At 38.6% G+C, this 22,682-nt stretch overlaps 1 protein-coding gene across 1 annotated transcript; it reads right to left on the bottom strand.

The window, feature by feature from the left end:
* Positions 1 to 335: 335 nt before the first annotated feature.
* On the bottom strand, positions 336 to 21,345 carry LOC122183474. The gene is made up of 7 exons (XM_042877443.1): positions 21,286 to 21,345; positions 17,782 to 17,946; positions 15,830 to 15,952; positions 13,831 to 13,878; positions 11,438 to 11,535; positions 9,656 to 9,748; positions 336 to 3,438 (listed from the first exon to the last, which is right to left on the bottom strand). Exons 2-7 carry the CDS (start codon positions 17,936 to 17,938, stop codon positions 3,259 to 3,261), a joined length of 699 nt encoding a protein of 232 aa, XP_042733377.1. The 5' UTR covers positions 17,939 to 17,946; positions 21,286 to 21,345; the 3' UTR covers positions 336 to 3,258.
* Between the last annotated feature and the right edge of the window lie 1,337 nt (positions 21,346 to 22,682).

Here is a 22,682-nt window from a genome sequence, read left to right as displayed (position 1 = left end):
GCCCTGGGACAAGCTGCCTGGCGAGGCTGTGGAGTCTCCCTCTCTGGATATATTCGAGACCCACCTGGAAGCTTCCCTGTGCAACGTTCTGTAGGGAACCTGCTTTAGCAGGCAGGTGAGTGCGATGATCGCCAAGAGGTCCCTTTCAACCCATATGGTTCTGTGATTCTGTGCAGTGGTGATGCCATCACATGTCCCATCAAAGAAAAAGGGTGACTTCCAGCAAGAACAACTAGAGGGCTGGCGACTTCGTGTCAGAGAGGAGGAGAGAGAATCTTTGTCTATTCCTTTATTGTGCTACTGATTAGAGTTAACAGAGTAGATGGAAGCGTACATAGTATTTGATAGTGTTCCTTTAATAGAAAATGGTTGTTTTGAATTAATTACAGGATTTACAAGTTTTAGTACTGTTGTAACCGCACTCAAGCTAGGTCATTAGCTTTTGTTCCAACTGTAAAAACATTCATTAGACTAACAATTTCTGATTTTGATATATAGTTCATAATCCACGGTTGTCCATAATGAAAGTAGTATGTAACACAGTGCATAGAAGCCATGTATTTCAGGCCTAGCAATGTTGGGAATCAATCTCATGCTTTAATGTACAACAGTTGATCCTAAGCAGACTTCAATGCAGTGATCTTTCTGCCAACCTTCAGTGTTTTTCTACTGTGAATGACCATTCCCTTCTCCAAGGACAAAAGAAATCCAGTATCTGGATTAATTAGCACATAGATCCTAGGCAGGCGCGGTCACCACTTCTTTATACTTTTTTTCCTCCCCCTTGGATTAACTAGCATGAGAATCACATTATTAAGTTATGTTCTTTTACAAATTTTATTCTAACAGGTCACAAATATGGTCAAAGTACCAGAGGCCCATGAAGCTACACATGAAGAACGCTTGTATTAAATTATTTTCCTTCAAACAGAACCCATTATTTTCTATTAGGCACAGCTTTTGAAGTGCAGAAAAGCAAAACTAATTTATTTATATTAGTATTTTAATAATTATCATATCCGCAAAGTAAAAGCTTAAGAGTATCTGCCTCATTTTGAAAATAAACTGCAAAGTAGTAATTATATTTCATATTCAAATGTTAGACACACTGGATAAATATGTTTTTTTTCCCCACTGTAAAGCAAGGAGGCTATATTTTTAAAAAGAACTCACTGGCATTAGTCTTGTATTTATGTCTAAATAAAGGTAATATATGCTTTCTCCCTTGTCTGTTACTTGTTCAGATTAGTTGGAAGCTGAAAACGTCAGTTTACAGGTTTTGCAAGTGCAAAGTAAGAGTCTGGGAAAGATGAATATCCATGAAGTGTTGATCTGATTTCTCATCACAGAGCTTTATTTATTATTATCTGAAAAAAAATTGCCAAATAACATTTTGACTTTATATCTTGAGTCTACAACTTCACAAAACTACCACTGCTGATATCCAATAAGGATTTAAAGTATTTTTAAAAATCTTGTTTTTAAGGTAGATGGTAGAAGTGCAGCATTCTGCATTACAGCCATAATTTAAGCTTTGACTACAGAACAGAATCAGTGTTCACGGAGTTTGAACACATTTTTTGCAGACATCAGCAAAGGTATTTTATCAGTATGCTTCATGCAAGCTTTGTGATGTGTTGTAGCAATTTCATCAGCTGTTGTGACTGAGTAAGGTGATATCCTTACCATAGGCAAATACCAGACTGTCTCAGTCAAATTATTGCTCCTAATATACCATTTAATTTATTGTTTGTATAGCATAATAGATTATTCTAAATAAATTACTTCTTATGTAACATCTGCTGTAGTCAATATAGAATTGTAGAAGCACAGAGTCATAAAATCACAAAGACCTCTAAGATCATCCAGGACAACCATTCACCTATCATCAGTATATTCCATTAACTATGTAGGTTTTCTCATTGTCATTGTTGTTGGGATTGGGCTGTTCTTGTGTTTTTGTTTGTTTCCCACCCCCTGACTTCAGTGAACACTTAACAGATCTAGAAGCCACAGGTACTGCTCACAGGTAGAATACTCAGAAGCTCTCTTCTGTTCTATCAGCAAAGGAAGCAACAAAATGATTTTTGCTGTTCCAAATATATTAGTCCAGCAGTGAAGCACCACACTGCTGTTACTGAAAGAAATATAATATTGCCTTGTTGTAATGCACACAAATTGGATTGGCTGATGTTAGGATTCACTGGCAGTGAACGGCCATGGCAGGACTGTTTCACTGCAACTAAGCCACAACTCCTTGCACAGGTGTATGACACCTAGCATTCATACAAGTATGTTCCCAAATGCATTGTGTTAAAGAAAAGTGCCACCAAATGGCAGTGGGACTGCATGCACAGCAACTGAGAACCAGACTTCTAACACCTAATGTGTACAGCTTTGTTTTGTTTCCTCTTCTATTCAATGCGTTTTGTGCCTCGCAGAGTGCAATGCATGTGCTCTAAGGAGCAGCATCATCCTCCTAGAATTGTGAATCATTAAGGTTGCAAAAGACCTTTAAGATTATCAAATCCAACCCTGATTCACAGGACCCTTTGCTGTAAGACTGCTCCTCTGATGTGGTGTGTGTTTTTTTCAGTTCGCTTACTCACTTCCAGTTTATTTAGTCATTATGAAATTTGCAGCCAAGCACTGACTGCACTTCCCCTGAGGCCCAGTTGAGGCTGCAGTGCTGCCAGGCTGAGTGCATGCACTCTCTGAGCTGCCAAGCCCTGACCTCCTCCCCTGCTCTCCTTGAGATGAGCGACACTTTCCTCAGCTTTCCCACAGCTACTTGGTCAGTACACATACATATGCATTTAATGACTTCTAAATGCAAGTTCACTGCAAGTTCAGATAAGCTTGTAAGAAAACTATTTTTTTAAAGTGGTATATTTACACTGTGGAAAGCTATGCTTTTCCATGCCTGTGCGTGAACCTTTTTCCCTTGTCCTTGAAATATACCCAATGTACTTTTCCCCTTCAGGGAGAATTCAGCTTCAGAAGTCTATAATTATGCAGGTACAATATGAAAGGATTAGTTACTGTTTTTCAAATTTAGCCATTATCTCTTCCTATTGTAAGTACAGAAAGAAAAGATGTTACTCATACAAAATGGTGATTGAAACAACAACAAAAAAAGAAGTAAAAAATAAGGCAAAATAGAAATGTGTTAACCTGAACCTCTTGCCCTCTCTGTATAGATTGTGATAGGAGCAGTATTGGCACTCAGGCCATTCAAAGGTAGAAAAAATAATTTTTCTAAAAATATGTCACCTTGAAGACAAAGTTTCTCTCCCCGTCAGGGTCATCATGATCCAGCTTGCGTATGTCAAGTGAGTGATCATTCACGTGCAGAAAGTAATTTGTGTCTTCATAGCACTGGAACTTCACCGAATCTCCTTCAGAATGCATGATGAAAAAGTGATTCTCTTCCTTCAGCTATGAGAATACACAGTGCAAAGAACACAAGTTATTTTATAAAGCTTTTCTTTATGGTCCAGTATGTTATGAAAGTTCAGGGATATTGCTATCTTGGTGTATATTAAATGGTTTTCTCCGTGACATTTATTTTCCAGTGTTCATCATAAATATTACTAGATCTTCCTAGAAGATCTAATCATTTGGTTTAGATTCTATGAGGAATGAAAACAGAACAGTACCTGCTTCTCTCAAAGGACTGAGTGCTTCCAGAACTGCAATTGCATTCCTTTGCTTCCCAAAAAGACCAGTGCAGATTTGCTCTGCACTATGCCAGTTGTTGGAATAGTATAGGATTTTCTCCTGGTCATTTCCTTACCTCAGGCCTTCCAGGTCAGCTGCCAGTAGAAACAACATGTCAAGTGACAGCTTCCCTTGCCTATTGTGTTATTATCTGAATATGACAGTGTTTATTACTCTTAATAAAACCTGGTTTATTAGGTACCATTTGTACACATCTCAGGTCTCCAAGAAATCTTCTTCTAAGATCCATCTTAAGAAGGAATAGCTATTGTCCAAGCAGCCTCTTGGTAAGACTCAATGTGTATAAGCTCTCCAGGTGCTCCTGGGTGAGGATGAAAAATGTTACCAGAAGACATCACTGGAAAGAGGAAAGGTAAGAGATAATCCTCAGTTTCATCAGCTCTGGAGTCCATCAGCCTTTTGAAATAAGCAATGAGAACTCTGATAAAGTTAGAGGAGATGCTAGGCCTGCCCAAAGAAAAATCAGAAAGGCTTGGGATAAGGCTCAGAGAAAGAGTAGTTAACAGTTCCAACTATGCTGGAGATTCCAGCAAAAATCTCCTTGCCATAGAAAGAGAAATGTGCCTTTTCAGCCCAACTGACAAGAAAGGAAAGAATATGCCCTGTGGTTACTGTAGAGCACAGAAAGTGAAACGTGAGGATACACCTCCTGTATTAATGAAGCTACAGTGGAAAGCAGCTAAAAAGTCTTGTCCTGATAAACCAGACTGACAGCACAGTATTTGCAGCTTCAAGCCAAAATTTATGTTTTAAAAACAGGAAAGCTGAGGAAAATGTGTCATTAAGAAAAACACCTTCTGGTAACTTGAGAATGAAAACTGTAAAATGGAACTGTACATTTAATGAAAGAATCTGATGGATTCATAGAGAGGGTGGAGAGAGAAGACCCTGGGGAGAATAGAGAGAGAGAACTAGAAGAAGCAAGGAGAGGAATTAGTGTGTGCCGTGTAGAAATTCATCCTACAAAGATGAATAGCAAGGGGCACTCAAATGAGATGGAACAATACCTGCCTAGCTGCATGAGGTGATAGAAAATCAGTCAGGGAAACCATCAGAAGATGGCTTGGGTAATGATATGTGTGGGTGGGAGAGAGCAGCTGTGTGCATGAGCAGCCACTGCTGGAAGTGCTGACTCAAGAGTGCGAGATGCCACAGTTCTGATGACATTGAGGAGTATTTACAACTACGTTCTATGCAAGAAAGCAGGAACTGGGTAATATTCCATTATGGCCTGCTAGGAAGGCAGACGACGAAACCCAGAGAAAGACTTCTTCCAAACAGTTCTTTCTGAGGTTACCTCATATTGCATCCAGAAAACAGCTCCTGCTGCAGCAGGCACGATCATTTGTACGATTTAGGAAATTAATAGGTGGTTTTCAGTTACAAATCTGTTTCTTTGGCATTGCATTAGAGGAAAAATAAATCTGCAGGTTTGCTTTCATGAAAAAAATACACCTTACTCATGCCCCACAGGTAAGTCACAGTGCTCTTGTAGTAGCAGCATATGCCCAACATGTGTTGACTCAACAGGCTAAAGAAAATCTGTCCAGGTATGTGAATAATGTTTCAGAGGAAACAGTGCGAGAGAGGAGTATCAATGTTTTAAAATAAATCAGCACAAAAGGATTCAAATGAGGCACAATTAACAAAAGCCCAGATTGGGTCTAACTGCTGCTCTCTGAAGCAGGAAGCAGTTAAAAGATAAGTGGCTGAAAAGGACAGCTGAAGCAGAGCAACTCACCATACACCATCATGGTATCTACATGGCATACTATAGCATACATTTTGCCCCACATGAAACAAGGAAACGTTAATCATCATAAGCAACAGCTGATGATAAACAAAATAATAAAACAGAACAGCCATCTCAGCTGCCTCAGTGAAGTCATTGTCCTTGGGAAATATTTCAGAAAAATACGATGCTTTGAGTTGAGACTGGAGCAGGGCTGATGACACACAGGTTGATGGCCCAGTGCTTGCTCAGCATCAGGAAGACTTCTTTTTCTCAAATCCAGCCCCAGGGAGCAGGCTGGACAAGAGGCTGGGAGCAATGCAGCCAGGACAGCTGGCCCCAACCCACCAAAGGGGGGTTGACTTCATGCTCATATGACTTCATGCTCAGCAATGGCGTGCAGAGGACAGTAACACTGAGGGGACTGTTTTGCCTTCCAAGGTGCCTGTTGCTCAGAGAATGGTGATGCTCTCTATGCTGTCAGTCTCTGCTTTGACCGATCTGTTTATGAGAAAGGGAGAGTAATTGTTTTTGCATCACGTAGTGTGGTTTGTTTGTTTGATTGCTTTTCCAACCTTCACATATTATACTGTCTTTATTTTGACATAAAAGTCTTCTTATTTCTGTATTTCTCATCTCTCCCTATCCCACTGGTGATGGAATCATGCAAGTGGCTGCTCCAGCACAGCCTTTATCTTCTCACAGCTGGTCCTGTCCTGAAGAGCAGTAGGGCTGTACTTTGACCCTAAGCAGTCAGTTCCAGATGCTGTGCACTTCCTTCCACATGGAAGCAAACTGGCTTATACCTTGCCATCCAAGGGTTTGAGAACAACACTTTGGTGACATCAGTTATAGCATGCACTTTGACTACTGCTCATACTGGACTGTAGGATACCTCTTGCAGAAGAGCTCAATAGTGGTGTGATTTTGTTCAGGCCACTTTGTCTAGGCGCCAAAAAGGACAGCCACAAATTGACCCCAGCCAGCAGCTAGGCACAGTAAATATGGCATTATCACTTACAATCTACAGTTCTGAACCAAAGTAATTCTGTTGTCCTCACTTCTTGTCAGTTTGGTGCTGTATTTTATTTATCTCAGTCTATTTGACTGGAACCATGAGTAAGTCTCACAGTAAGGCTATTGATGACTGCATAGCTGCCCTCTGACTCTGTCTTGCTTAGCTTTGCCTAGCTACTCAGTGAATTATAGAAGACCATACAATAAAAACTAGTCAGGTCTTAATGGAACTGTGTGAGCAGCCTTTCAGTTCTGGAAAAATGCTGTCCAGCGGTAACAACATAATAAACCCATCAGGGAACAACCTGAGGAGAAAGAGCCAAATCTAGTGATAGAATTGTTGACTTCAGTCACTGTTTAAGCACGAATGTCAAGGCAAGAAGGAATTTAGGAGGGGTATCAAGCAAGGAAGGAAATAAAAAAAAGAATGAAACTGAAGGAAGACTGAGCACTACTAGTGCTTAATAAAAACTGAGAGTGAGCTGAGAGGCTCACTGTTCTTCTGCCTGTGCCATAAGGATACAGCTCTGACACCATGTGGCTGAATAATTCTGGTCCAGACTTCTGAGGAAAATGTTGATTTGTGAGACAGAATGCAAGAATAAGAAGAGCATCACACGTAACAATCTAGTTGAGCACTTCAGGTCAAATCAATACATTAATGTGAACACTGAATGCTAAATGACTTGTTTCAACTTCATAACCTTTGCTTTAGAAGAAATGACTGGGGCTAACATTTCCCTAGGCATGCATTACATCAAGTGGCAGAGATTATAAATGTAATCTTACTTGGGCTCGAACAGACAATATTAATCAGCAGGAGAAATACATGAGTGGTTGGAAGCATCCCATTGTTGTCAACATGTCATGTGGGCGTACCTGGAAGCCTTTCCTGTGGTGGAAGGGAGGGAAATAATACTCCACACCTCTTACTACAACCCATTACGTACTTATCTGCTTTATGATGTGGATAACTGTGATAAGCAAACTATACTACTGGGTTAGAATAACTGCTGCCCAGTCAATGCTTGGACTTGGCTCCAGGTGGATGACCACCAGCGTGTGCCTTCTGTGAGGGAAGAACGATGTGTACTATGCAAACTTCTCTGCGATTAGCAGCATAGCATTGTAATACACATTGGCTGTGGTCTGTGTTACCTGCCCACTTCAATCCTCCGTCATTTTTAAGCTTTCATTGCAAACTATTATTTGCCGTTAGAAACTGTTATTATCTTATGATAACAGGCTAAATAATAAAATATCTTTTAATGAATATTGATTGTTAGCCGTGACTCCACAAGCCTTGATTTCAGAAATGGAAATCTACAGCACAGTGGGAAAATCTTTCTGCTGGTAATGATGAGCCTGATGGCAGGCTTCAGATTCTCACATTTCTGGTAATTCCACCAGCAGTTTTCCAGTAATAAACAAAATGCCAGTTTTTAGCACTGCTGAAAACTAGCAGACAAAATACCATGTTGTGGTAGCACGTAGCTCAGTCAACCACTTCTGAGCCTGGTGCACTATGGAGGCTTAATTCACTGTATCAGAAAATATTTCTTGTTTAGGGCACTCATTGTAGAAGGTTGACAAGAATTTCGAATTTCAGGCAGGGCAATGGCACTGCCTCTTGGGCGTGACCCAACTGCAGGCTACTCACCTCTCTGATGTAAGTAACACAATTTCCTACTTGAGAGTATTCGCGAACTGGGATGGGCAACTCACTAGCTGCCTTGTAAGTTGTGTAACAAATATGTTCTTAGAATGATTTCTTAATTCTTTCTCTACTATCAACTCTACAGGAAAAGGCATGTCTTCTATAAAAAAGCTTTCAAGATAGAGTTATACCATGCAAGGAAGAGGCTAGAATTTGTCTTAAATATTGTCTGCCTTGATGTTTTCTGCTTTTGTGTAGAACCAAGGAATGTTTCTGCTAGGAACCTCAGGAGAAAAGTAAACTGAAGGACCGAATTGTTATTTTGCTAGAGCTCGGTTAACTAATTATGCAAACAAACGAGGCAATGGATGTGTAGCTTTTACCTTTGAAAGATCATTTCAGAATGACTTCAACAAGAAACTAACTGTAATCTCAAGTTGCCAGAATTCCTTTCTGACTTTGGAGAAATATTAGAAATGATATAAATTTTAGGCTGTGAATTTTAGATGTTCAGTATTTCAGTCTGTTGTTATGAAATTGTGAAAGCGATCTGATCCCTGTTAGCTTTAATTTTCCCTACTGAAATTGGAAATATTGTCTTTTCATCCTTTTGAACGGTCAGCTGGAGCACTGCCGTAATGAATGAAATACATATATGCATATAATGAAAAATAATTGTTCTCAACATTTTCACGGCTCTTTATTTTCTCTGCTTTAGAATATCTGTTTAAAATATATTAAAGGACAACTAAAGTATCATCCTTCCCATGCTTAAAATGTTTTATTGTTTCTATCTATAGAAGAAATGGCAAAATCAAACTTTGGTCACCAAAATTTGTGAATTTTATACATCACTACATAAGTGACTTGGCTGCCTGTATAACATCAGATACACAGTGTGTTACTCCAGATCCTTAGTCATCCACTGACAAAAAAATTCAGTCTGAAAGTGCTCTGGGGGTTGCTTATTTTTAATTTTTAATTTATATTAAATATTTTGTATTTATTATGATTATTTCTTCTTATTATTATTATCCATATTTTGTGTTTTTATCAACTCAGTAAGCTTTTGATACATGGGGATTCATTTTTGTTAAAAATATCATTATTCTTACAATTCGAACTTTCTCAATCTGCTAATGCACTCATCAGGATTTTCTAGACCTTGCAAAGTAATTTTCATGCAGCATGATTTCTTGTACATCTCTCCACATTTTAGAGAAGCACAATAATACAAATATCATGTTTTTGTCATTCATGATGTAATTAAAACTCAGATATTTGGCTGTAGATTGAATAACATATTGTGCACACAAGCCAACTGGAGAAGTTGTTCACATTGTCTTTTTTCTGAGGAAAATGCTAAAAATAAGTACATAAACGTTCATTTCATGGGTAACAAAAGAAATGTACTTAGCTGCCTTTTTTTCAATTTTTTTTTTTACATCTATGTTTGCATATGTTCTCTCTCATACACACGTTTTTATTAATTGATCATAATTATATACCTTTTTGAAGTCAAGACCTCTCTTCTTGCACGTTTTCCTGTTGCTTTTTTCCACTGAAGTGTGATCTGGCTCGGAACAGCATCCCTTTAAAACCTGTGTTTACAACCATGGAAATTGGTAATTTTGCCTCCACATTTTCCACTTCTAATGCACAAAATGCTGTATTAATTCTAAATTTTTTTTTTTCCCCCAAAGCTCACTTGTACTTAAACTTCAGTTATCTGACATGAATAAGTTTTTAAGTTCTCAAATATATTATGAATTGGGTTGGAAACAAACATCAAAAGAAAATCCTACAAACTGTTCAATGCCAAGATTCTATTTTGCAATGCAGCTGAGATTGCAGCATGCCATAACCGAATACAAAAGAAATAATTGCAGATAAGGAGCACTGTCATCCTCACAAGATTTCCTGTCAAAAACAAAGAATTATTCACATTCTGTTGGAAACAGAATAGTCAGCGATCTTTCCAAGGCTTTTACATGCTTGGGGGATAGCAAGGACATCTTATGCCATTTTTGGTTAAGAGCTGCTCTTAGTCACACTAAGAGATGTAATCTGCTATTATTCCATACTTTTGAAACAGGAGTTGGAGCAGTAAAATCTATTAGCACTCAACACTCAGTTCTTTCTCTGATTTGGTGGAACACCTTTCATATCATTAATTTATGAAAAATTATCTCTGAAACAGAAAAGATCTTAAAAAATAATTACTCTTCCAAGGAAAGTAAAAAAAAAATTCCAGTGTGGTAATATGCTATTACATTATGATTTTAACTTTACATTATACATACATCATGATATGCTATCATAAACATGATTAATGTATCTTATAAAGCATATTTCCAAAAAAATTTCCATTTTCTGGAAAGTCCTGAAATGAAAAAAAGAAAAGAAAAACACAGAAGATTTATTCAGGAAAAGACATTTAGAGGGCTGGAGCACCTCTCCTACGAAGAAATGCTGGGGGAACTGGGCTTGTTCAGCTTAGAGAACAAAGGTCTGGGGAGACCTCACTGTGGCCTTCCAAAATTTGAAGGGAGCATATAGACAGGAGAGGGTATGTCTGTTTACAAAGGTGGATAGTGAGACAGGGGAGGTTTAGGTTAGATATTAGGAGGAAGTTTTTCACACAGAGGGTGGTGACGCACTGGAACAGGTTGCCCAAAGAGGCTGTGGATGCCCCATCCCTGGAGGCATTCAGGGCCTGGCTGGATGTGGCTCAGAGCAGCCTGGTCTGGTGGTTGGTGACCCTGCACACAGCAGGGGGTTGAAACCAGATGGTCCTTTTCAACCCAGGCCATTCTATGATTCTATGATCATTCCTTATCTTGGTATAACTTGGGGAAACAGAGTTCAGATCTTTCCCCTGCCGTAAAGGTTAAATTCTTACATGAAATTCTTCCTCAGACAGATAGTGAGGTTTGTAACCTGTGCATACCACAGGGAAATCTGACCTTGACTGCTCTTCCCACTATAAATAAACCACAAAGACTGAAGAAAATGGGAATGCTCTGACAACAGATTCTTGTAAATCAGGCTGATAAGGAGAAAATAATTCCCCTCTTAAACTCACCTTGTTTCAGTGCAATATCCCAAGCCCAATTATTTTTGCAATAATCTATTTTAAATATTTGTCTGGATAGCAGAGAGGGAGGCAGTCAAGTTATGCAGGGTGGAAAGTGATAAGGAAGGGAAAACCAATTCAAAAAGGACTGTGGGAGAAATTGTTCTATAGAGGGAAAGAGCACTTAAAAGTTACAAATTAAACTACTTCTTACCTTCAGGCAGAGTTGATTTTCACCCTTGCTCAACAGCACAAATTCATTACACTTTAATCGCTGCATGAGGACCACCACGTTTTTAGAGTTTGGTTTTCCTAGAAGAAGAATTGCAATAACATGTGTATCACTTCATAAAATGAAGCACAGATGAAAGCAGTAAAGCGGACAACATTCAGATTGGCTTTACACTGATAGGGACAGGAAGAAAAACAAATACAATCACTCAGTAAGTCTTTCCTCTGAGAAGTATTTAAAGTCTATGACTTCATGACAATTTAAATTTGTCACACAAAACTCAATTTCTCTCCGAAAAAAAATTGAATATGGATAAAAAAATGATATATGGAGTATCAGATGTATGTGAGTATAAGTACGCTTATATACATAAACTCATCAACTGTGAAGGCACATTCACATTATTATGGTTATTAGCGGGTATATAATATTATTACAGGTATACAGGATACTGGTTTATATAATACACCTGACCATGCACAAGCCCCTACAGAAAATACTGGATTTTTCTGTTTTATTTAGTGGGTACTTTGTTGGTTAAAATCTTTCCACTGTCAGTGGGTGCACTGGATACAATTCCTTTCTGAAAACATTGTTTTCTCAGCTGCAGGAAATAAGTGTATACAACATGGGATAATTTTCAATCTGATAAAACAAACACTGCCTTTGGATGGTTCAAAGTTCCAGATCCAGAAAAACAAAAAATAAAGCTACTTTTTGTCAACTATTATGTGACACAAAAGCATTAGCTAGCAAATAGCATTACCTACCATAAATATCTGCCTTGAAGATTTATTTAAAATAACACTACTTGTGCTTTTGAAAAGATTTCTAGGGTGCTGTTTATGACAAAAAAAACAAAAAACAAACAAAAAGAAAAAACACGAAAAACCAAACCAAACCTAAAAAACTTATTTTTTAAGACCTTTTTTGTATCAGGGATAATTTTTTCATAAATTAATCATATGAAAGGTGTTCAAATCAGAGAAAAAAAAACTACATGTCCATCACCACAGCAAATGAATACAGAGCATACAGAGTTGCAGAGGTTAGTAATTAACAGCTTTAACAGCTGCAGTTAAAGAGTTGTGTTTTTTTTCGTGTCACTGAGGATATTTTTCAGCCTTTGAAGGTTATTCTGAATCAGCAGAACACACTAATTCCACTGGACCTATTTTATGTTCCCTAATCCTACATATTATTTTAGCTAGCCTTTCTTACCCTAGCTATAAAGCTTCTGTAGAAGTCTTCCGAAGGAATTTTGTCTGAACCAGTAACAGCATTGAAAGGGCATAAAAATCCTTGATAAAATTTGAGTTGCACTTCAGCACACTGTGCTCAGCTTGCGTATTTATAAATACATTTGATGAATGTAACTTCTGAAAGTCTTCCCGCTTCACTACTTGCAGATTCACCAGTTCAGACTACCTCAGCCAGTTGTCCAACATCAGCTGTAGCATACAGGTGGCACATGAGCTGGCAAGAGATATTTCATACCCAAGTCATAACTGTGTTCTGACTGAAGGGAGATGAGCTGTCCAAATCACGTCTGATAAACGTGACAAATGGGCTATTGGATAGATGGCTGCTGCTAGCCAAAGTAAGGAAGTTTTCCATGATTTTGTACATGCTGCTTCCACTCTCTGTTGGGCTGTGGTTGAGCTATTTATCTTCTCTGATTTCTAAAACCAGAGTCTTAGGGGATACTTTTACAAACTCGTGCTAAATTGAATGCCTTGTAATTGATGAAATACAAGGTGCCATTTCTTGCTTGGGGTATCCCTGAAATGAAAATTGTTGGGATTTAGGCAAGTACTGAATGGATGGATCAGTATTTTATAGTCTTCCCTAGAAACATCCACTTGACCACTGGTCAAGGTGCAATCCTGGATCACAGCAATTCTTTGTAATTGAAACTGAAATAAATTAATCTTTTATTGGAATACTGGAACTTATATATCCTTCAGTGTACCACTCATCTGTTATGCTTACAATGGGGAGGTTCCAAAAATATGTCTTCTCTTTCTTCATACACTTTTTATTTTCCCCTTCCTGTTACAACAGGTCTTTGCTAGCTGAGACTCAAATGCCAGCAATATAGCACATGTTTTTCTTTTAAAAATATTGATTCAAGATTGAGTGCATTCTATTTCCTTGTGCAAAGACATTTATCTTCTGTTTAAGCCCTTATTCATAACTTGCTATGGCAAGTTTTGTGGTTTTTAAGATTGTCCAGTAGCCTGACCTAAATGAACATCTGGTTTAATATATGGCTTCTGATATGATGTCTTAAAAACATTACAAACTCATTTTAAATCAGTCCCTAACAAAGAGAATGAAACATTTTCCTCCCACATGAGTCATTCAAGTCTTACCTCTAACTGCTGGCTCCTTGCTTGTGAACAGGCTTAACCATGCTGTATCTAAAACAAAAGATTTGGAATCAGACAGAACCATCCTTCAAACTTAAAAACATAATGATTTGAAGAATTGCTTGAGTGTATAGTCTGAGAAATGGAGAAATGCTTTGGAGCTGCAGTAGACATCAGACTTCATTTCTTGCAGGTTTCTGAATTCACGTGGTGCCACTAGGACTGAACGGTTGTACCTGTACACCTGTGCACATGCACCCTGAATTCTCATGTGCTCTGAGTCTAATAAATATACTGACTGGATGTCTTTTACAAAAGAGAATACACTTGACAAAATGGAGGCCAGTGATGAAACGATATCAAATAGAAATCCCTAGGGTCTTTGGGCAGTAGATGTGAGACTCCTGACACAAAGTGAGTAAGATTGAGAAGTAGCAGGCAGCCATGGAATGGGTGTTGCAGCATTTCTTGCATCAGCGTGCACTATGTAGGCTGCGCTTTGGTGAAAGCACTACCTACTCAGCTCAAAGCCACAGATAATAGTATAACAAGGGGTTGGCTCCTTATATGGTGCTATCTTGATGATATTATCATGAGCATATGTTTGTGGTACTTGTGTTTACACATATAAATGTATCACATAGAATTTCCTCTTTTCTGTTGTTTCTTTTTTTTTTCTTTTCTTGGAGAACAGCAGTATCTTCTACAACAGGATTCTAACACCATGAGCATACTCACAGATCTTACACTTTTTACTGTACTTTCATAAGAAATCTGCCTAGTTTATTATCTCTATTATCTCATCTTTGGAAAACAAATAATTCTAGGGTAATTGCATTTGTTGTTACTTGCCTCTTACCAACGAACAAATACCCCAAACAAACCCCCTAAGAACCACTTCTGTGGTTCTGTGTACCATTTTGGGATCAATTAGAAAAGACCTGCCTGAGATAAAAGAAGGTTTACATGAAAAATGGAATAATTCTACAAATTCCAGAATGTCTCTGTTTTTCTTAATTTTGCCCTTGTCTCTGAATGTTTTCTTTGCAAGGTGCTGCACTTGCATTGGGGCAGTCCCAGATTGGTGCACAGACTGGGAGAAGAGCTCATTGAGAACAGCTCTGTAGAAAAGGGCTTTGAGGTTCTGGTGGACAAGAAACTTGGCATGAGTCAACAGTTTGCACTTGTGGCCTGGAAAGCCAGCTGTCAAAAGAGGGATGGTCAACAGTCAGAGAGGTGACTGTCCTTCTCTGCTCTGCCTGTTCAATATCCTCCCTGAAATACTGAAACCAATACCGGAGAAGACATGGAGCTCCTGGAGAGGGTCCAAAGGATGCCATGAAGATGATCAGAGGGCTGGAGCATTGCCTGTACAAAGAAGAGCTGAAGCAACTGGGCTTTTTCAGCCTGGAGAAGGCTCTGGGGAGACCTTGTAATGGCCTTCATGTACTCAAAGAGAGCTTACAAACAGGAGGGTGCTTGACTTTTTAAACGCTTTGATAGTAACAGGATGAAGGGGAATGGTTTTAAAAGAGATTTAGATTAGACATTAGGCAGTAATTCTTTACTCAGAAGGTGGTGAGGCACTGGCACAGGCTGCCCAGAGAAGCTGTGGGTGCCACATCCCTGGAGGCATTTAAGATCAGTTTGGATGTGACCCTGATGTAGTGGGTGGAACTGGATGGTCTTCAAAGTCCCTTCATATCCAAGCCATTCTATGATTGACAGCCAAAAATGTAGATTTCCCAATAAGTTAGATGGAGTGATCAAAATAATCTTTTTTGAAAAATTGTTATGTATACTTACGTACTTAACAGTATGTATTATACTTACTTATTTTAAACTGCAATAAATGTTTTCATATATCACTGTCAATATTCGTAACAATGCAATAAAATGTCACCTGTTCTGGCTCATGAACAGACTGTATAAAGGTGCGTTCAGCAGCTTCTTGTGATGCTACACAAGCAGTTCATGACTCTTGGTCCAAGAGGCACACTACCTGCAGGGTGTTGTGAATCCATGGTTGATATTTCATGACGACCACATTCATCTAAGTTGAAATGCACAGTTTTTGAATCTTCGGTCTGTATATAGCACCTCAGTGTTCTCCGCAGTTGAAGCTCTAATCATAAATGAGTTGTAATTAATTGTACTGATAAGAGAAAAATGATACAATTACCTAATAAAGTATAAGGTGTATTTTATAGCTATTTTTGCTTGATAATCAGTGTAAATTTTACATAAACTACATGTACATTAGAATAGTATGGGCAACATATAATTATAGTTAGCTTAAGCTGCTTTTTAAGGGGCTTGGTTGCTGTGGCCAAGAAGGAAAGCAAGGATTTATTTTCTTGCAATGTATCCCAATGAGAACATGAGATTTAAGCTGAGCTTTCTGGAGAGTTACCCCATTTGTGCAGAAACTTGAGCTTGCAAAAATGTCTTCCTACTCGAAAGGATGCTGTAAACCTGGAGGTTGGAGTTGTGGACAACCTGCAGATAGCTGTGTTGGAAGATGCTGAGAAGGACAGGAGGAATTTTCACACACACACAGAGAAAGAGGGGGTCTAAAGTAGCAATTGGCGTGGGAAGGCAAAACAAAGTAACACCCTGCGTGGGGGCCTACACATGTAGACAGCACACTGTGAAGGTGTAAATTTAATCTGAACAAAGGTAAAGGTGAAGTGAGGGAAATGATTCTGCAGCATGTTGTTCCCGGACTAGTTTCCTTCCTGTCATAAGTATGTACCTCCCTGTTCCCCAGTTTTCCACTTTGAAAATCAGATCTGCATACAAACAAGTGTTTTAGGGCGCATATGGCTACCTAAATTAGCAGCCTTTTTTTTGGAGGGGCGGCTGGAGGCTTGGATGGGCAGGAGAGGAGGTTGTTCGGAGTACCTGGCATCTCTTACTGAAAAGAGAAATATACTATGACAGCAAAGGTATTTATAGGTAAAAGTTCTTAGGCAGAGAAGCTGTTTTTCCCCACAACTGAATATAAGTGTGCAGCATCTACAGATTAACACTGTAAGGCACAATTTAGATTTTACTAGACTGAGTATTTTTTCCTGGGCCAGGTTTGCTACTTTGCAATTCAGTACAGAGCTGAAGAAGTTTTGGTAACAACATAGATCTCTATAGTAAACAAGTGTTGTAAAGTGAATTGTCCTTCCTGAGCTGCAAAACTTAGACAAGTGAAGCAACAGGATACTGAAAATGCGTTGGCTATGACATAATGCTCTGGGAATGCTTGACCTCACTGCAAACTTTTATTAGTCCTTTTAAGTTGGTACAGTTCCCCTGAAATACCTGCTTTTCAGCTGAAATTTTGTTGAAAAAAAAGAAAAAAAGAACTGTCTTTGAGAAGTTGTCCCTGTTTCTGCTGAACAGCAACAACATGTTCTTGAAAAAAAAATGAACCAAAATGACAAGAGATGTGCACTCTGACCCTCCTGCACTGCAACTCTGACACATCCTATGCTGGACCTTAGGCACATACATGGGCAAAGGCCTTTTCTTCACTGGTTTGACAACTTGAACTACAAGGCCTCCAGAAAAAGCAAGGGTTTTTCTCAAAAGAAATCAGCAGAGCAACACTTTCAGAAAGACCTGTGATGGTGTATTATAGCTCTTACATTTTAAGAATTCTGATGCACTCTAAGAACTAGTACAGTACTCAGAACAGTTGGCAGGCCTGCTATGACGTTCAGTCTCTTCTAGGGAGTTACAGATGTACTTTAGAAATCACCATAATGCATTTGGTCATATGAAAAAATTAACGTCACTCCTTTGAGGAGTGCTCACTTTTTTTAAAGCCAGGTTTCGCTTTGCTATTCCTTCATGTATTTTCAATTTTGAGCTGCTTTTGATACTTGATTTAGTTGAATTCTACCTTGGACTGGCATCCCAAGATTACAAACACACCTTTCACACAAAAGGAGAAGTTACCTGAGTTTTCAGCAGCTGCTGATCTGGCGCTCACCGGAAATGTCCTTCTCACTCTTCGCCTTCCACAAGTAGGCACTCTGTATGGCTTCTCACGGCCTGAGCGGAGCACCATTTTGCAATTCGTTGAGAAGCTCTGGTAACCTGAGTTGTCTCTCATTCCTGGTCCTGAAGTATAAGTTCGTATTTCAGTTGAGAAACAAGTTTGAAAATGGTAACATTTCAATACGTGACATTCAAGGCAATCAGGATAAATCCAATAAACATGATAGCCTGGATGACTCAGGCTTGCGTCTTAAAAAGCAAGAACAGTGTTTCCGATGGCAGTAATTCAGTTGGATATATCTGAATTTCTACTAAGATGTATACATAAAGTCATGTTAAAGGAATGTATTGAAAAAAAACTTACCCCTAGAAAGAATATGACTAGTTTATGTTATCTCATTTTTTTAAATTTACACTTTTCACCCATAGCAATCTTTCTGCAGTTCAGTGGCCGGACTGAAAAATCACACACTTTCTGTCCCTCAGAAATACCTTGGTTTTAGATCATTTTCAAAGCATTCATAAATGATAGTTTAGGATGCTAACTTCAACATGCTATAGCCTAAATTTCAGTAAAGACAAGCAGCTATTTTGTAATCTTAAACGGAGAGTCAAGAAGGAGAACTGGAGTTTGTAAACTTGATCAGCATATTAGAATAATTCATTCATGACTACAACAAGCAGCTGCAAGAAAAAATTCAACCTCAAACCATTCGTATAACTCAGATAATTAGTGATTCATCCACAATATAATCATTTGACCTCAGTGTATTCTGCATCTTTCAAATGATGTTGCACTTGTGATTACATTTACTAAAACAACGCGTCTCTCTTTTTGAATGACAGATGAATAAATGGATTACCTCGGGTAGATATCCTAAGGAAAGGCTAGCATCTAAGAATGGGAAATATACTGATGAGTGAACCGCCCAGCCAGCTAGTAGGCTGTTAGCTTGAATCACTGCACTTCAGAAAAGCCAAGGATAATACTTCAGTTTGAAAAAAGGGAGGCTGGGCTTCTCACATCTAGGTAGTTTTCTGAAATCAACAGTTTGTGACCACTACTTATGGCAAAATGCACGTCACAGAAGACACCTGGCTTCAGTTATTTATGGTACCCTGGGAAAATGATCTAAGTGAAGGCAAGGATAACTTCAGCCCCATAATTTTAGCTTTGCACAGAGTAACTGAATATCAGCTAGGCCAGACAGCCTGTGGCTGTGGCAGGACAGAAATAATTTATGAAATCATTTAGGGAGGTGAGTTCTGTATTCTAGTTTGATTTATTTCTTTGGTGCAATATTTCACATTTTGTTATTTATGGGAAATGGTAAAAATGAAGGACTTCTTTCACTTCACTTCTATTAGTAAATTACACAAAGCTAACTAAAGTTCTTTTTTACTTTTTGGCTCAGTTAAAAACGAACACTGAGTTAGCCTATGGAAAAGTGAAATATCTCTAGTAGGAAAGTATTTTTTTTTTCCTACTTACTGAATTTTCTCATTTTTCAAATGTCTGGTAAAAAATAGCCGGGGTAGAAAGTAAAGGCAAGGTCTTCTTCATCTTTCTGTAACTGCTTCATCACTGAAGTAAGCTAAACAAATAAAGAAGACCATTTGCGAAATCTTAACAGAACCTGACCTCCACAACCTCCTGCGCCAAGCTCTGCAGAGCATCTGGGAAATAATACCAGCTTGTGGATAGTCAGAGGCATTGCTGTGCGAGGAGTTCAGCCCCTACAAAGCATCAAGACCTAGTTAGAACTAGGGATGCTCAAAAATAGGCATTTGATCCCTCTTTGAACATTTCTAATGAAAGTATAAGTTTGACTGCACTCGATCAGAAGTCAGGAAGATTCAAAGTCCTGATTTTTACGACTAGTGAAACAGCCAGGGAAGTATCTTATGATTCCATTGACTCTGGACTTCATAGACTGCAGTTATTAATTGCAACTTATTTTCAGATAGGCCTAAATGCTTATTGAAGTGGAAATTAATTTTATGAAGAGCTAAAGTGACACCTTGCTAACTGCCGAGACACAAAGAGTGTTTCATCTGAATTATTTATAGCCATCACCTCCGTGAGAAGACAAAGACAATCCAAGCTAGGACCCCAAAGAACTCCTGGGGAGCGCAGAGGAATGATTCTTAGAAAACTTTCTTCTCAGAACAATGGGTATATTCAAGTTCTGAAGGACTGTACTCCAATTCAGTTATTTTTGGTTATTTTGATCGGCAGACATTTAAAAATGAGAAATTGTAAAAGTTTGTGTTAGATCTTAGTTCTGCTGGCACTGTAGGATAAATAAAACTCTCTACAATGATTTAAAAAGACACAAGCTTCCACAGCTTCAATTTCCACATGCAACCCACAGCAGTGTGCGAAATAAAGACGCTCTCATTCTAATAACCCTTTCCTCTTCCACCATGTACTTACATACATGCCACCTACTCCCACATTTTTATTCATAGTTGTTTCTGTTATGTGTTTTTGTTGTTGTTGCAATGTCTTTTCATGCCCATTTCTTCAGTTCACTAATTTTCCACTTCTGTGTGGTATACACTGCTTGAGGAGGGCTAGAAAGAGGAGGTGCATGTTCTTGGCTGCAGAACAGGTCAGACACCATTTGTTTTGGAGACAGTGGTCTCTTTCATTTTGTTTCACATCCACACTAACTGGAAGGGAAGCAGAAAACTCGATCCTTGGCTCTTCAAGCTGCTGGAATCAGCTGTACTTAAGCACACTGGTGGTCAGTGGCAGCAAGGTCACCCTGAAAGCATAGGGGGTTTGAATCTTTTTCCTGCTACATACAAGTCGATGCATTTGCATGAAGGCAGTAAAGAAAATCCGTTTTATATAAAATAGTATATAATCTGTAAAACTTCCTGCCTGTTTAGTAATCTCTTTTGTTCTTAGGCATCGTTCACTGTTCCACTTATCCCAGGCACATCTCAGTACGTATAAACAGAACTTAAAAAACTTGGAGTCCATTCATGCAGTAGAATGATCCAAATATTATCTAATTCTATACCGATACACTCACAGCAAGCACTCCCTGGGACCATTAGATGAGATCTGTTTTTATTGTGTTCGGCTGCAGCTGACAGCCCTGCTTTCAAATAACATAAGTAACTTCTCAAAGTTTCTTACAATTTAACAATTTAGAAGTTAAAAAGAAATTAAAAGGCTCTTATGCCAATCTATGGTTAATAAATACTGGGGATGCAATTACTATCACATCAACTAGCTTTTACAAAATCTAGGGACTCTAAAATAGATACAGAAACATACAGATGAGATGTAAAACGGGTTGCAGAAGAGGCTTTGGAAGAGAAGTTTAAAGTGAACAGATAAATCAGTATTTGTTAGATTCTAAGCAAGCAGCATGGCAAATAAAGTCTTAATCTGAAACCTTGAAACCCATTCAGAACCCTGCTGTAAAGACTTTCACTCTTGCTTACCTTTTTGTGCCTGCTTCCGTCCCTCTGCTGGGATACTTCCACTCGGCAGAACGCTACCAGCTGCTTTGCAACAGCCAATTTATTTTATGAAAACATGGAAGGGAGCCAAACCTCAGAGTAAAAGAAAAGCCTGACGTGGATCTATTGTTTTTGATCTTTATACCCGCTCACTTACATCAATATTCTTACGACTCTCACAACTCTAGGAATGTCCGAAACGGTAAATGCAATTTTCTTAAATTTTATTTCCTCAAAGTGCTGTAGAAAATGTCTTCCCTGGAACTTCATGCAGTTTCTTAACCCGCATTTCTGCATAGAGTCTGAATAACCCCAGAATTATTACTCAAACATTGTATGTCACTGGTATTGTTGCTACTGTCTTTTCCTTCAAAGGTTGATCCAAGGGCAGATTCTGGGTTTCTGGCAATGCTGTCTTTCTGCAAGTAAGAGTGAAGCCTCAGTTGCAGGAAGCTTGAAGCAAGTTAATTGCTCAAATATTTACCCAGATATTAAAAAGTGATTTGCAGTCTATTGTAATTGCAATACTTTGCTTCTGGTATGAGTGTGAACTTGTTTAAAGTGGATGGGCTGTATTGATCTGCCTATAAAGCTCAAATAATTTTTTATCATGAGAGGTTTAGCTCTGTCACAATCTGCTACGTTCAGTTGACTTTATTTATTTACTTCTGTCAGACAGTCCTTTTTATTCATAAGCATTAGATTTATTTTAATGCAAGCATTACATTCTTACAGGAGTGAATCAGACATCCGCGCACCTCCCTGAAATAATGAAACTCTGCTAAGAACAATTACTGCTCCTTTTTGCCCGTTTTCTAAAAACTGATATTCAGCAAATCCAAACAGAGCTGCTCCTTTTATCCAGAATTTGTATGCAATGTCAAGAAATTTCTCAATTTTATCTGTATCTGGTGTATAAAATACCTCTTTTAGTTTGTTAAGCCCCACTAGGCTCTGGAAATACATCAGGTCAGTATGAAGACTTTCTAAGAAGATACATTTTGCAACAAAGCAATGCAGAGCTTTGAAATCTCACATCTTTGCCTGTCACTCAGGCAGACACAGAAATGTGGGTATTATTCTAAATGCGTGACTGTTTAGTACAGGACAGATGCAACTAAAAATGCATATGATGCAGCAGGAGCACTTTTAGAATACACGGGCTTTCAGAGCCTGCTCTGGGGTTAGAGCTGATTACCTGCAGCAGCTGTGTTTGTTGTTAAAAGTGGCTGGATCCAGGTTGCATGATACAGACTCTATCTCCTACGAACAATTCTGACAGGCTATATATGATCCTGGCCCCCAGATAATATTCCAGACCTAGGTGAAGTGCTTGTGCTCCCTGAAGCTGCAGCACAGAACAATTTCTGATTTTACAC

Source organism: Lagopus leucura, unplaced genomic scaffold (assembly GCF_019238085.1).
Source record: "Lagopus leucura isolate 7727_CA_CO unplaced genomic scaffold, USGS_WTPT01 Super-Scaffold_100018, whole genome shotgun sequence".
NCBI lineage: Eukaryota > Metazoa > Chordata > Aves > Galliformes > Phasianidae > Lagopus > Lagopus leucura.
Note: the sequence above shows the minus strand (reverse complement) of the source record. Positions and strands in the feature narration are given on the sequence as shown.